This window comes from Sinocyclocheilus rhinocerous, unplaced genomic scaffold, assembly GCF_001515625.1.
Source record: "Sinocyclocheilus rhinocerous isolate Xijiao unplaced genomic scaffold, SAMN03320098_v1.1 scaffold1762, whole genome shotgun sequence".
In the NCBI taxonomy this organism is placed as follows: Eukaryota; Metazoa; Chordata; class Actinopteri; order Cypriniformes; family Cyprinidae; genus Sinocyclocheilus; species Sinocyclocheilus rhinocerous.
This window is the reverse complement of record NW_015636932.1, coordinates 1-12,406: the sequence shown is the minus strand read 5'-3', so window position 1 is coordinate 12,406 and position 12,406 is coordinate 1. Positions and strand designations below refer to the sequence as shown.

The window sequence follows — 12,406 nt, the reverse complement described above, 5'->3', positions numbered from 1 at the left end:
CCTGGGTCCGGCTTTGCTCCGCTCCATCTGGGCTCCTCCTGTTTCCTCCCTGTCTCCTCCCTCCTTTGTCGCCTCCCTGGTCTCTGTCTGCCGGCCCCCTCCCGGGTGTCCATCCTCCTCCTGAACCTCCTCCCAAGCTCCCACCTATGCCTCCCTCTGTTGTTACAGTGCGAGGACGCACCTTCTGGAAGGGGGCGAAATGTCAGACTTTTGGACCTGTTTTGCCCCGTAGTCCTTCCTGTGTTTCCTTATTTGGTCATGTTCCTGTCCTTGTTTAGTTTATGTTCCATTGATGTCACCTGTGTTCCCCTGATTGCCCTGTGTTTAAAAGTCCTAGTCTGTTCAGTTTGTGTTTGTCAGGTCTACTTGTTTCTACGTGTGTTTGCCCAGCTCCTATTGTGGATTATCTTCTATGTTTCCTTGATTAAAGAAAGTTCTCGTTTACTCGTGCCTCCTGCGTGCTCCCTCAACAGCGTAACGTGACACATGGTATAGCCACAACTAAAATTACTTCAAATTTTGAATGATGACGTTCATAAATTGTTCTTTAATTTTGATCTCCATTGTACATGTATTCTGTATTACTACAATTTTTAGTATAATATTATTGCCAATGAAACTATACATTAACACAAATGGAAGCAAGGGAAATTCCCCAATATTTTAAACAAATCAAAACAAATTAAATCTTCAAACTTTGTTTCAGATTCCTAAATGTAAAAACCTTTTGACTACAGCAAACAGTACATACATTCAATAAAGCTTGTCTAAATTTTTGACCAGTAGAGAGTTCACAACATGTGTACTGAATGTCATTACTATGCAAATGTAAAAGAAAATATATAGGATAAAAAACACAAGTCAGCTGAACTATCTGCCAAAATGTTTAATAGAAGGATTTGCAGTGTTTCAGTGGAGAAACCATAGCCGAGAGGCCATGTGAACAACAAGCATGCAGAACTTTAATACCTACACTCTTTTGCACAGATTGCTTCTGCAATTAAAGCTATACAAAACCAAAAAAAACATTTATTTACAAAATCTGTCTGTGCAAGCATGATTTTTTCTATTACATTCTCTCTTTCTACAGTTTTGTATAGGCATGCATAGAAATAAACTTTGGTACAATATGTTAACAAAACTAAACACAATCTCTGAAATAGAGATGTTACAGTATGTACATGTGAAGTAGAGAGCAATTGTATCAATCACTACAATTTTAGTTTACATTTAGACATCAATACTCATTAATTTAAGAGCCATAAACTGCATGAGTAAATCAAGGAACTGTGACATAGGTAGGTTAAGCCAGGTATATCCTATCCTAAATGTCTAACACATAATATATAGTCAGTTGTAAAGATGTAAAATACAAACTTTGGCAAATAGGCACAACTACTGAAAAGACTGCAAAACTGTTGTCAATTTATAATGATAAATCTTAAAGACATTGGCAGTGCATGAGAGAAAGAAAAAAAAACAGACACAATGTTTGTCAAATTGTATTAATGGTTAATATACTTACAGTACTTTTTCACTTATTATGGCTACAACTTAAAGAAAAAAATGTCAACTTAAAAAAAAATTAAAAAAACATCTACAATCATTTAGAGGATACTAATAACCAAAACATTGTTTACATACTTTTACTACTGACTAGAATACTTTTTAGTCTCTCAACTTGTATGAAAAATAAATATTCTTTTCAAATGAAGTGCTCTGTAAAATCCTTGATCAAGAGCCTGCTCTCTGCAATCAAATTGTTTTCTTTAGTTTTAAAATAAAACAGTTTATATTTTTATATGTTTATGATTTGCAGAGATTCAAGTTTAAAACACTGATTAATGGATGATGGCCTTTCACTTTAACAGAGAAAATAATAACATGCAATAACCAAAGTCATGCCAAAACAAAGTTCACTCTGATAGAACAATATTATCTGTTCAAACAAATAAAATCGTAACTTAAAAATGAATCAAAGTAAAATCAGGAGTGACTCCACCTCATTAAGAGATACATAAATGGTTGCGAAGCAGCGAAGCATTCTATGCAGCATCCTTAGCGAGAGTTACCGTGGGAATAGCTGATTTACCGGCATTTCCGTTGTGTGGCCGACTGTAGCTGGTGAAGCTGGGTGTGTGAATGGTACGGATACTCTTCACACTCTGACTCAACATAGTCGGGGACAAAGGGGAGTGGGAACAGGAAGAGGAAGAAGAGGAGGAAGGTCGACCGTTTTGTGTCTGCGTGGGAATAGAGAGGCCTTTAGTGCTGTGAGTGGGAGGGGCAAATTTAAAAGAACCATTAGAAAGGGAGGGGATATGAGAGGAGGGGGTGGAACTGGATCGAGGAGGAGGGATAGAAGATTTGCTAGTGGGAAGGGAGGAAGATAAAGGAGAAGAAGAATTAACAATATTAGTAGAATCAGACTGGGACAAGCCTTTTCCCGTACTAGAGGAAAAAGCAGGAATTTTAGAAGCAGGCACGGTAGGAGAAGTGGATTTGGGATCTCCTCCAGATCTCTTAGCACTTCCATTAGCCTGCAAACAAAGATGCCAAAACACACTGATTGTCAACATAGGGAATCAAAATTTCTAAGCATGTTTCAAATCATACTACTGGGATCTACAGTTAATCATGATAGATTATCAAAGACACAGAAACTACATATATAGGTGAAAATACTAAAGGCACACATACAAAAAAACTATCTGTCTTGAGGGTGAGAATATAGAAAAAAATCACTTTAAATAGACTGTAAGAAGGAAAGGAGAGTGAAGGTGAGGAACAGTAAGATTATACGTTTTAGAGTGAGTATTGCGCAGAGTGAGTGCAACCAACCAGTACTCATAACCAAAGGAGGCTCCAGGAGGAATAGAGGAGGTACAATTTTGGGAAGGCATCCACAGGATAATGGGGACTTAGTGGATTTGTGGACCCTGGGCATTGAGGCCAAGGTTTGCAGATTCCTCCGAGAGGTATACAGGGAAAGGGTCCAAAAATGGGTTAAACAGAGAAGCATCCTGACTTACAAGGGAAGTTGAAGTGTCACAGGCATTGGAGTGTGTAGGGGTTAGATGTCAGTGGTATTTTAGTTAAAGAGACCCTAGTCTAAGCATCCAATAATGTTAGGTAAGCAGTGGCTGTGGTGTTTATATTTCTTTCTTTCACGTTTGTAAATTAGTTTGTCTTTTACAGCACCAAAGCCACAAGCAAAGCAAACATGCAGAAGCATTTGATGGTATTATGAAATAACAGTCAGTTGCCTTCGGTCACAGCCATTCAAAAAACATGTAGCAGGAAAAAACGTCAACAGTTCAAAGATAGCTTTCGGCACTAGGCCTTTAACCAAAGAACAGTTTATTCGGTATCATCAGGTTTTTTGTTAGTTCTTTTTCCCCTCTCAATACAAGCCCTACAAGAACTGACTTTCCTCTCGAGCATTCAGTCTATGCCTAGGTGTGTGTGTCTTTCTGACTGGACACGTGGTCCTATGATAAGACTACCTGGCGGAACTGCCTCTGAGAGTCCTGTAGCTTTTGCGGTTTTGTTGCCCTCTCTTTCTCTGAGGTGCCCGGTTGCTGCCGCGCCTTGGCAGAAACAGGCACCGGCATCCGACTAGTAGGTGAGACCACGCTGGCATTCTGCAAAAAGGATTTAAACCAAACAGAAGAGAAAAGGAATAAAAAGAAAGAAACAAAAAGAGAGCCATATTTGAGGTGGTTTGTAAGCTAAATCACAGCAAGACAAAGCTTGCACAACACATCTGTGTGGTATCACCATGACATTGTAGAGTTTGTGTACCAGAAAGAGAAATAAGGACGCATGCAAACCAGCCCAGAATACCAACAAATTTCTTTAAGGACTGCCTTAGAACCCACAAAAAGGATTCAGAAACAGTGTGAGACTGTGGTTCTAAGACGGTGAAAGTTGTTGGCTGCCTTAACCCAAGATTAGAGCACCATCAGTGAACACACAAAGGTCTATCTATGACACACCACTCCAGAAATAAACACACCATATTTATTAAAATATGTGAAGGTGTTAAAAAGTTCAGATCCCAGAGTTGGTAGCCTCCACTGCAGGAAAGGCTAAGGATCTTCAGAAGTCACTGGATAGGGTGGAACTGTTGTGAACAAGAGGAGAAGGACAGACCCATAGTCTTTGCTAAGGTAGTAGGAGCTAGAGAGAGACCTGCTGGGTGGGAACTGGTGTGACTGAGACCCCAGTAGTTGGTATGATGGCAGGCCGAGGAAGGAGCTGTGGCTTTGTCTTCTTTCGTAGACCAGGACCTTTACTGGCAAAAGTCGACCTTGGAACCAAGATTTTGGGAGAAAGTCCTTTCTCTGAGTGCCCTGGACTCTCTTCAGTCCTATTGTCCTGAGTTCCAGGGTGCACCAATATTTCAGGCTCTTCCGAAGACTTCGGTCCCATTTCGCAAATGGTGTTCTCTAGCTGCTTTATGGTTTGCTCTAGACTGTCAAGGGTTTTGTAGGTATTCTTACGAATCTCGTCAGTTCGTCCATTAGGTTCCTGCTGATTTGATTTTGAAGACTCTGTTTTGGAGCAAGCAATTTCAAACCTCTTGGTCTCTTTGTGTTGTTTGACAGTCCCATCTGACTCTTCCTCATCCTCATAGACGACAACCTGCAAAGTCTTTTTGCCTGTTTTACTTCCAGCTCGAATGGCTTGCGATAATGCTGCTAGCTGTTTCTTGGGGAACTTAAACTTGAACTTCTTCTTTCCATCTTGCTTTGCGTCACCAGCAACGTCTACTAATGCCCCTCCCTCAGATAAAGATGAGGATGAAGAAGAGTTCCTGACTTGACCATCTGTGATATCTGCAGGAGAATTTGAACCAGTACTTTTTCCAGAATCCCTACCATCTCCATTCTGTTTGACCTGCACTCCCTTAGTCCATTCTTCTTCCTCAGTTTCCTCACTCTCCTCATCTATTCTTTCTTCTGCAAGCATCCGCTCTAGCTCCTCTTCACATTCAAAGATAGTAGAGAGGCGTTTATAAGCTGAGCGGATATCCATTGGCTCGTCAAAGATTATGATGACTGGCTTTTTACTGCCGTTGTCAGCACCAGTAGGACCATTAATACTGGCATCACCTCCTGATGCCATGCCACTTTCAGAAGCACTTGGTCGTTTGTTGCCAACAGTAACTGTCTGCACATTACCTTTCTTGGCATTGACTAGCTGATGGTACTCACCAGTGGAAAGGGCTTGTACCTTGGTGTTAGTGATCATAAAGGCAAAGTTATCAGGAGGAGGCGGAGGTGGCTCTTCTCCTGACAGATCGGGACTGAGAGAGGCCTCATTATTTTCCTCCATTTCCTCAAATTTCTTTTCCTTCACCTTGGATGAACCAAATATAAATTTCTGATTTGCTAAATCTGTCCCAACAGGGACTGCTTTAGAAAGAATCGGTGCAGTGTTTTCAAAAGAGACTGGTGAGCAAATTGCTGTTGGAGACTCTACCCTCTCCTCTATGCTAACCTGCACTTGGGCAGCCTTGACCACATGAACTTTCCCTTGGGTTGGGCTAGCTGGAACTTCTTCCAGTGGAGAGGGTGGATTTGACTTCAACGAGGCTGAACGAGGCAGCTGATTTTGTTGTAGAGTGATAGAAGAGCTGGCTGGACCGCTACTTTTGAGGGCGCCAAATTTGTTAGTGGATACCTGTAGCTGGCTTTGGCATTGGTCAGAAGCATTGACATGTGACACCTGTGATGGGGGAGACAGTGATGCGTCTCTACGTTCTGTTGATTCCTCTGAGGCTGATGGAGTTCCCTTGGAGATCTGAGCTGTGACATAGTAGATGACCTTAAATGGTCAAAGGTCAGAAAAGAAAAAATGAAATTTCAATTAGGTATAGTTTCATGAGCCAAATATAAATTTGTTAGTAATCCTACCTGGTATTAATCATATTCTACAATTGACACGGCCATTAGTGAGTCTTTATGGGGATTCACAGAACACTATTACATAACTATTTTAGTGATGGGGTTCATTTAACTATTAAATGACCAGTCATCACTAAGACTGATTTTTTTTTTAAATAGAGCTCAAACTATCATACCATGATTACTTTTTTTTAGGGGTTTATAATAAGTTTATAATAACTGTGTAACTGTGATAATAAACACTGCAGCTCACCCCAGGACTCTGACGAATTGTATTGTTGCCATTCTCATCTGTGTCAGGGTTCTTGTCGTCTTGGTTTTCAGTATTCTGTGGTTTGTTGGGAAACAACATCACTTCACAAAGAATCAACCGCAGTCTATAAGCTACTCTAAGACCACTGAAAACATATAGGTTGCTTTTGACGCAACACATTCTTGGATCATATATTCTACCATATATTTCAAAAATATTTTTAATATTAAGCATTGTCATAAAATATGTTTCTAACCTTAATGATACCAATAATATGTTACAGCTGTACATAAAGACTAATTCTTTTCTCTACAGTAATAATCATATTTTAAAATATGCAATGAATGGGATTAATAATAAAAAACAAACTTCATGGGATTAAAATCATAATCTGGAGCTAGACCTACAGTAAGGCATTTGTGAACGAATCTGAGAAAACAGCTCAAAATTATACACAAGAAATGGGAAACGAACAATGAAAATGTCATTTTAAATTTGTATTGCATGTACCAACAGTTTCCAACTTTTTCCATTTTGAATACAATTTTGAGCATAACAAGGTTCTTATTGGTTATATTTCACCTGTAAATTCTATATTACACTGCACAACTTTTGACAGTGAGAAAATACTGTGAAAATGAAGGTAAAGAGAGAAAGTGAGACTGAAAACCCATTAAATAAGTAAGGAGGCTTATACAGTAGCAGGCATGCAGCAAAGTGAGAAGATCAAAGAACAAATTCTGAACTCCAGACTGCTAGCTGAAAGTGTCCTCTAAAATCCTCAATAACAAACCAATTCTAAGTTGCTTTCTACTGATACATATGATTTAGACACTGACCCTTTTTAAAGAAAAAACTAGATGTGCACAGTAAAGTAGGTCCTGATAATTTCTCATAAGTCTGCTAAATTGCTTACATTTTGCCCAGGACAATTTGATTATGCTACGCCCAGTTAGATAACTCAACCTGTAAATGTATATTGTAAAGCATAAATGCAACCTCAGGTAAGCTTCGGAAATTGAATTGTCTCCAATTGAGATCACACTTTTTTTTTTTATTAAAATGCTAAATGTAAAAAAGAAAACACACACACAACACCCTTTGACAGCAGAGTGTCGAAAATCTGGTTTATTGATTGGATGACTCGGAGCACATAAACCCAATCATATCTGTTTCCCCTTTTGGCTCACACTACATCACTACAATCAGCACAGTTCATGAGTTCAGCAGAAATAAAAGGAAAGGAACAGGATTTAAACTTAAAGAACAGTGAGAACATTTTTGATGTCAGATACCCATCACAAGAGTGTACAGAGGAAGTTAGCAAAGGGAAAGAAAGCCATACAAGCATTGCAAAGAACAGCCATCAGGGACAAGTGGCTGGCACAGGCAGGCAGTTGGAGGGTCTACTAAAGGACATCATATCCTTTACCTTCTTATCTTTAAGGGGCAGTAAGACCCCAGGTCTTAGCTCTTTGATCTGTGGCTCTACCAAACCCTTGAGCCCTACCTCCTTAAAAGAGCACTTCTGGAAAACCTGAAGAGAAGAATTTGTGAGGAAGGGGGTAAAAGATTAGAATTTGCCCATAGTAAATTGGGCAAACCTGTTCAAGATTACTGTACAATGTAATAGAAATTATCTACAATTAGTTTAATCAAATCAGATTAGATTATCTGCCTATATACATTTTTATTGTCATTAAAATTAAATGACAAAAATGTATCTATCTATCTATCTATCTATCGGTCTGTCTATATTAGTATTATAATTTTTATTTATATGCAATTCTTTTTACATATATTTTTATTTTTACATATATTTGGATTACATTTTACACTTTCTGTCCTATTAAGCATGTATGCATATGTGTATCATTTTAAAAGGCTGTTTTGTTTTCTTTTTTAAAGAATTTATGAGAACTATTGTTGTGAATTTATAGAATTGTGAGAAAAGAAGCTAATCTACTGCAAGGGAAATGAAACTGCCACCGAATGAGCCACACGGCACACCCAAAGCATCTTAACACCCACACCAAAGCAATTTCACACCCAATACATTTAAACACCAAAACACCTATAGTTAGTGAAAGTAAGTGAGCATGTGCATGTATAAACATTTATACCCATTAGGAACATGAAGTTATGCTTGCTACAAGTCTGTATTAGTGTGCATGTGTATGTATGTTTGAGTTTATATGTGTATCTCACCTGTAGCTCTGCCATAATCTTGTCTCCCTCATCGTCTTCCTCAGTAATAGCCGAGGCAGCGATAGGTGGAGGAGTAATGGGTTTGGGCTTCACCTCTGGAGAGGATTTTGGTTCAGGCTGAGATGTTGTACTGTTGGACTCCTCTTCACCCTCCTATGAAACAAGTTATATTCATTTAATTATATTTATATTTTAATTGTATTATTTCATTTTATATAATAATTTTTTAATTTATTTTATATTATTATTTCATTTTATAATAATTATTATTTGAAAATAGAACTACAATTAAAATTAAAATTAATATATTTAATTTATTATAATTTTTTACAAATATAAATAAAAGTTCATGTAACTATATTTATTTATTTTTTACTATTTATATTAATAGTTATTTAAAAATATAATTAAAAGTTCATGTAATTATGTTTGTTTATCTTTTTTTATTTTATTTGTACAGACAAAGTATATATATATCAATAATACACATATATATCCTGCAAACACACTTGTACCATAACAGACTCCTTCCTGCTGGTGTAAATGACCTCTCCAGATCGGGTGGTGGTCATCCCGGTATTGGTGGTGTAGTTTCGTCGAGGTGGGGGTGGAGGAGGAGACTTGTTGGCTTTCTCTGTGGTCTGAAGCTTAACAACTTTTTCCTGAGTCTTACTTTGTCTCTCTAGGCTGGATTTGATGGATAGGTTGGGTTTAAGAGGTCTCTCCAAAGCTGACTTGACTGGTTTCTCCAGAGGTTTGGGAGGTTTCTCTGGAGCAGTCTTAGTAGGTTTCTCAGAATTTGGCTGATTGTCATCTGCAGAAACAAAATTAAGCATAAACATCGCCAAACAGTAGTCTCAAGAGCTCTGGTGTGTCTTTCAGTCTCTTACCCTGCTCTGCTGGTGCTGCTGTGGGCTCATTTTTTTCTACCACCTCCTCCAGGGAGGCAGGAACCACTGTAGGGGAGCCCTCAGGTTCGCTGGGCACCTCAAGGTTTGGTATTCCTCTCAGCATGTTGGCTTCTGCTTCCTGGAGCATCCGTTCGAACTCCTGCCCATCATAATGACCCATGTTCTGCCTCTTCTCCTCCCATTCTTTCTCTGCCGCCTGAAGATACCAATCAAACGAGTAACTAAATAATGGAATGCACAATTTCACCTCATTCATTTGGTTTAACATGCACAATACTCACCTCTATTGACACAGCTCTGTTCTTGTTCTTGCTGCGGCTTGCGTGGATCTCCTCAATGAAGTTTGTAGAAGGACCTTTGCCATGAATGCCATTAGAAGAGACTCCATTACTGCTGTTATTTGGTATTAGTGTCTGCTCGAGTGAGGGTTTTTTGAGCTGTTTGGTGGGTGAAGGGGTAGACTCTCGTCTTTGTGCGGCAGAGGGAATGGGTGAGGGTGCTGTTGATTGCTGGGATTGTTGTGAAGCTACCGGAGAGGCCTGGGCATGGTGGATCACCACAGGGTTTGACGTCATAACCTCTGACCTCACTGTGGAGCTCTGAGGTGCAACCGAGGCAGTCTTGAGGGATTCAACCACAGCTGATTCTGGTTTTTCAGAGGCAGGTGTTGAGGAAACAGGGTCAGAGGGCTTCAGCAGGCTTTCTGTGGCAGACCTAAAGAATAAATGAGAAATCAAATAGAAATCAATAAAGAAAACATTCACAATACAGTCAAATCTAACCAAATTTAAAATCATGAGCTTATTTTTATCATCTCTAAAATATTTTTAAGGAGTAAAAGCTGCAGTTTGTAATTTTAAAAAAATTATTAAAATACTCCTAAAATTTCTCTGGTTGCTCTGTGGAGCTTTCAGAACATTTCAGAGTCCTATTTGTACTGCACATAACATAACATGTTTTGAGCAACCTCATAACTGAATGTTTGTGCTACCAACATGAATACTATGAACCTTAGTAATTTTCTAGTATTTGAAATTAATAAATTATTATACACCTATTATATAAAAAATATATAAATATAAAAATAAATATAAATGTTAACATTTAAAAATAAAAACAAATAAAATTAGAAATACATTTAAAATAGCTAGAATAGAAAAAGAATAGAAATAACATTTAATTAAAAAAGAAAGGGTAAAAGAAAAAGAGAGAAAAAAGGTATGTAATTTAATTTAAATAAAATTAATAACAAGAAAAAAAATCAGCAAGTAAAATATGATGTAACATAAAATCTAAAATACAATCCTATTCAATTTAATTACATTAAATTAATGCCAGTAATTCAATTTAATTACATTATATAAAATACAATGCAATTAAATTTAAGTTAAAAAAAATATATAAATAAAAAAGGAATATACAAAAAAGAAAAAGAGAGGAAATAAGTCGGTGTAATTTAATTTGAACTTGGGGTTATCGCCTGATTGGCAGATAACAAAATGGACATTACAATCCTAGTGACTACCACAGAAGAAGAAACTTGAGCCATATCATAAAACTTTTGACTTGGGGCCAATAAGTAACCAATTAGAAACCACCCGAAACACACTAGCGACCACCTATTTCACACACATTTTCATTAGAAAGTGTAAAAATCTGTTTAGTTTTGCAATTACATTTGGTGCCGGCCGCTAGCGGAGCAGAAACACGCAGCAGCTTCAGAAACAAAACACTATTTTCCAGAGTGCTGGTAATATTCATTGCATTCGCACATTCACAGAGAACGGCAACCGGCTTGAGTCTGATCAGGTCTGACACGGAGGAGAAAGGAAGTGACTAGCAGCAGATGCTCCAGATCTCTCAACTGTCTAAACCTATACAGAGTCTCTGCTCACACATGATTACAATATGAACGAAAGATGGAGAACAGAAACTGCATATTCATTTCCATAACGCTCTGTCTGGCTGCTCGGATACGTGGCTGGAATCAGCAGGTGTACAGATCCATAAAGTTTGTCGTAAAGTATTTTATTAACAACAATCTTATTATATTCGCAATTGAAACGTCTGTCTCAAGCTCTTTCTCTCTCTGTCTGTACCTGCGAAGGTTGCTGAGTGTGTCCGTGAGGGTTCGGACTCTCTTCAGCATGCTGTCAAGCTTGTGCGGCTCTTCTTTGAGGAACTTAACAGCCTCCACCTCCACCCTGAGCACCGCCCGCATACGGGATTGAAGAGCTGGAAACTCCCCTGGAGGAAAAACATGATTTTTTGCTAATAAACTGTGTCATCATCAGCTGGGAAAGCGTCTGACATTTAACCTGTTTACGCATGTCGGTCGTCATGAAACACGACTGAGAGTTAAGTAGGAGGATTTTCCTTCCTAGTTTGTCTGAGGTATTTCAGTGAGTAATTTATGTTGTTGTACCTTTCAGTCCAGCCAGGTTCTCGCCCACCTTCCTCAGACTGACAGCTCCCTCCTCTACCTCCTTCAGCGTCACGGCTCTCTGAGACACAGCAGGGCTGGAGTCAGTTCTCAGTGTCTCCACATACTGCTCCAGATCCCTACACACAGACACATGTGACACTTATGACACAAATAGCAATGCAAATATCTTATATTATTACTGATGAGCCAATCCATCCACATAAACTTGTGTTTTTGTCATCCAGTCATCTGGTCAATATTGAAATGACACTGTTGTGGCACCAGAGGGCAGTGTAGATTTCACATTATGCTCTTGACATTTTTGCCACCAAGTGTCTTATATGGTCTTCTTGGCTGCTAAAATTCTGGTTGAAGAAAACTATCCAATGCTTGCAGGATTTAGTGAGAGTTTAGAGAGAATTATTACATTATGGCCATGATGATTTGCTTATGTTACACCATGCTTGTTTATATCAGTGGTTCTTAGCCTCTTGTACAACACAATATTCATCTTGTTTTTTTTTGTTTTTAGCATTTAAAATAAATCTGATTATTTTAAAATAAAAACAAATGTAATTTTAAACCATTTTAAGTCATCCTGTGGCCCCTTGTTTGAGAACCACTAGTTTATATTAATGAACAGTGTTTTACATTATATTAGTGCTGGGCGGTATGACCAAAAATTTATATCACGGTA

General features: G+C 38.3%; 1 protein-coding gene across 1 annotated transcript; it reads right to left on the bottom strand.

The window, feature by feature from the left end:
- Positions 1–871: 871 nt before the first annotated feature.
- LOC107748309 (sickle tail protein-like) lies at positions 872–11,846 on the bottom strand (the record flags this gene model as incomplete). Its single annotated transcript, XM_016563054.1, has 11 exons — positions 872–2,540; positions 3,507–3,644; positions 4,195–5,832; positions 6,166–6,240; positions 7,598–7,702; positions 8,374–8,526; positions 8,889–9,187; positions 9,264–9,480; positions 9,566–9,998; positions 11,384–11,531; positions 11,710–11,846. Coding segments are annotated over 11 exons (3,838 nt in total), but the record flags the coding sequence as incomplete, so codon positions are not given.
- Positions 11,847–12,406: the final 560 nt, after the last annotated feature.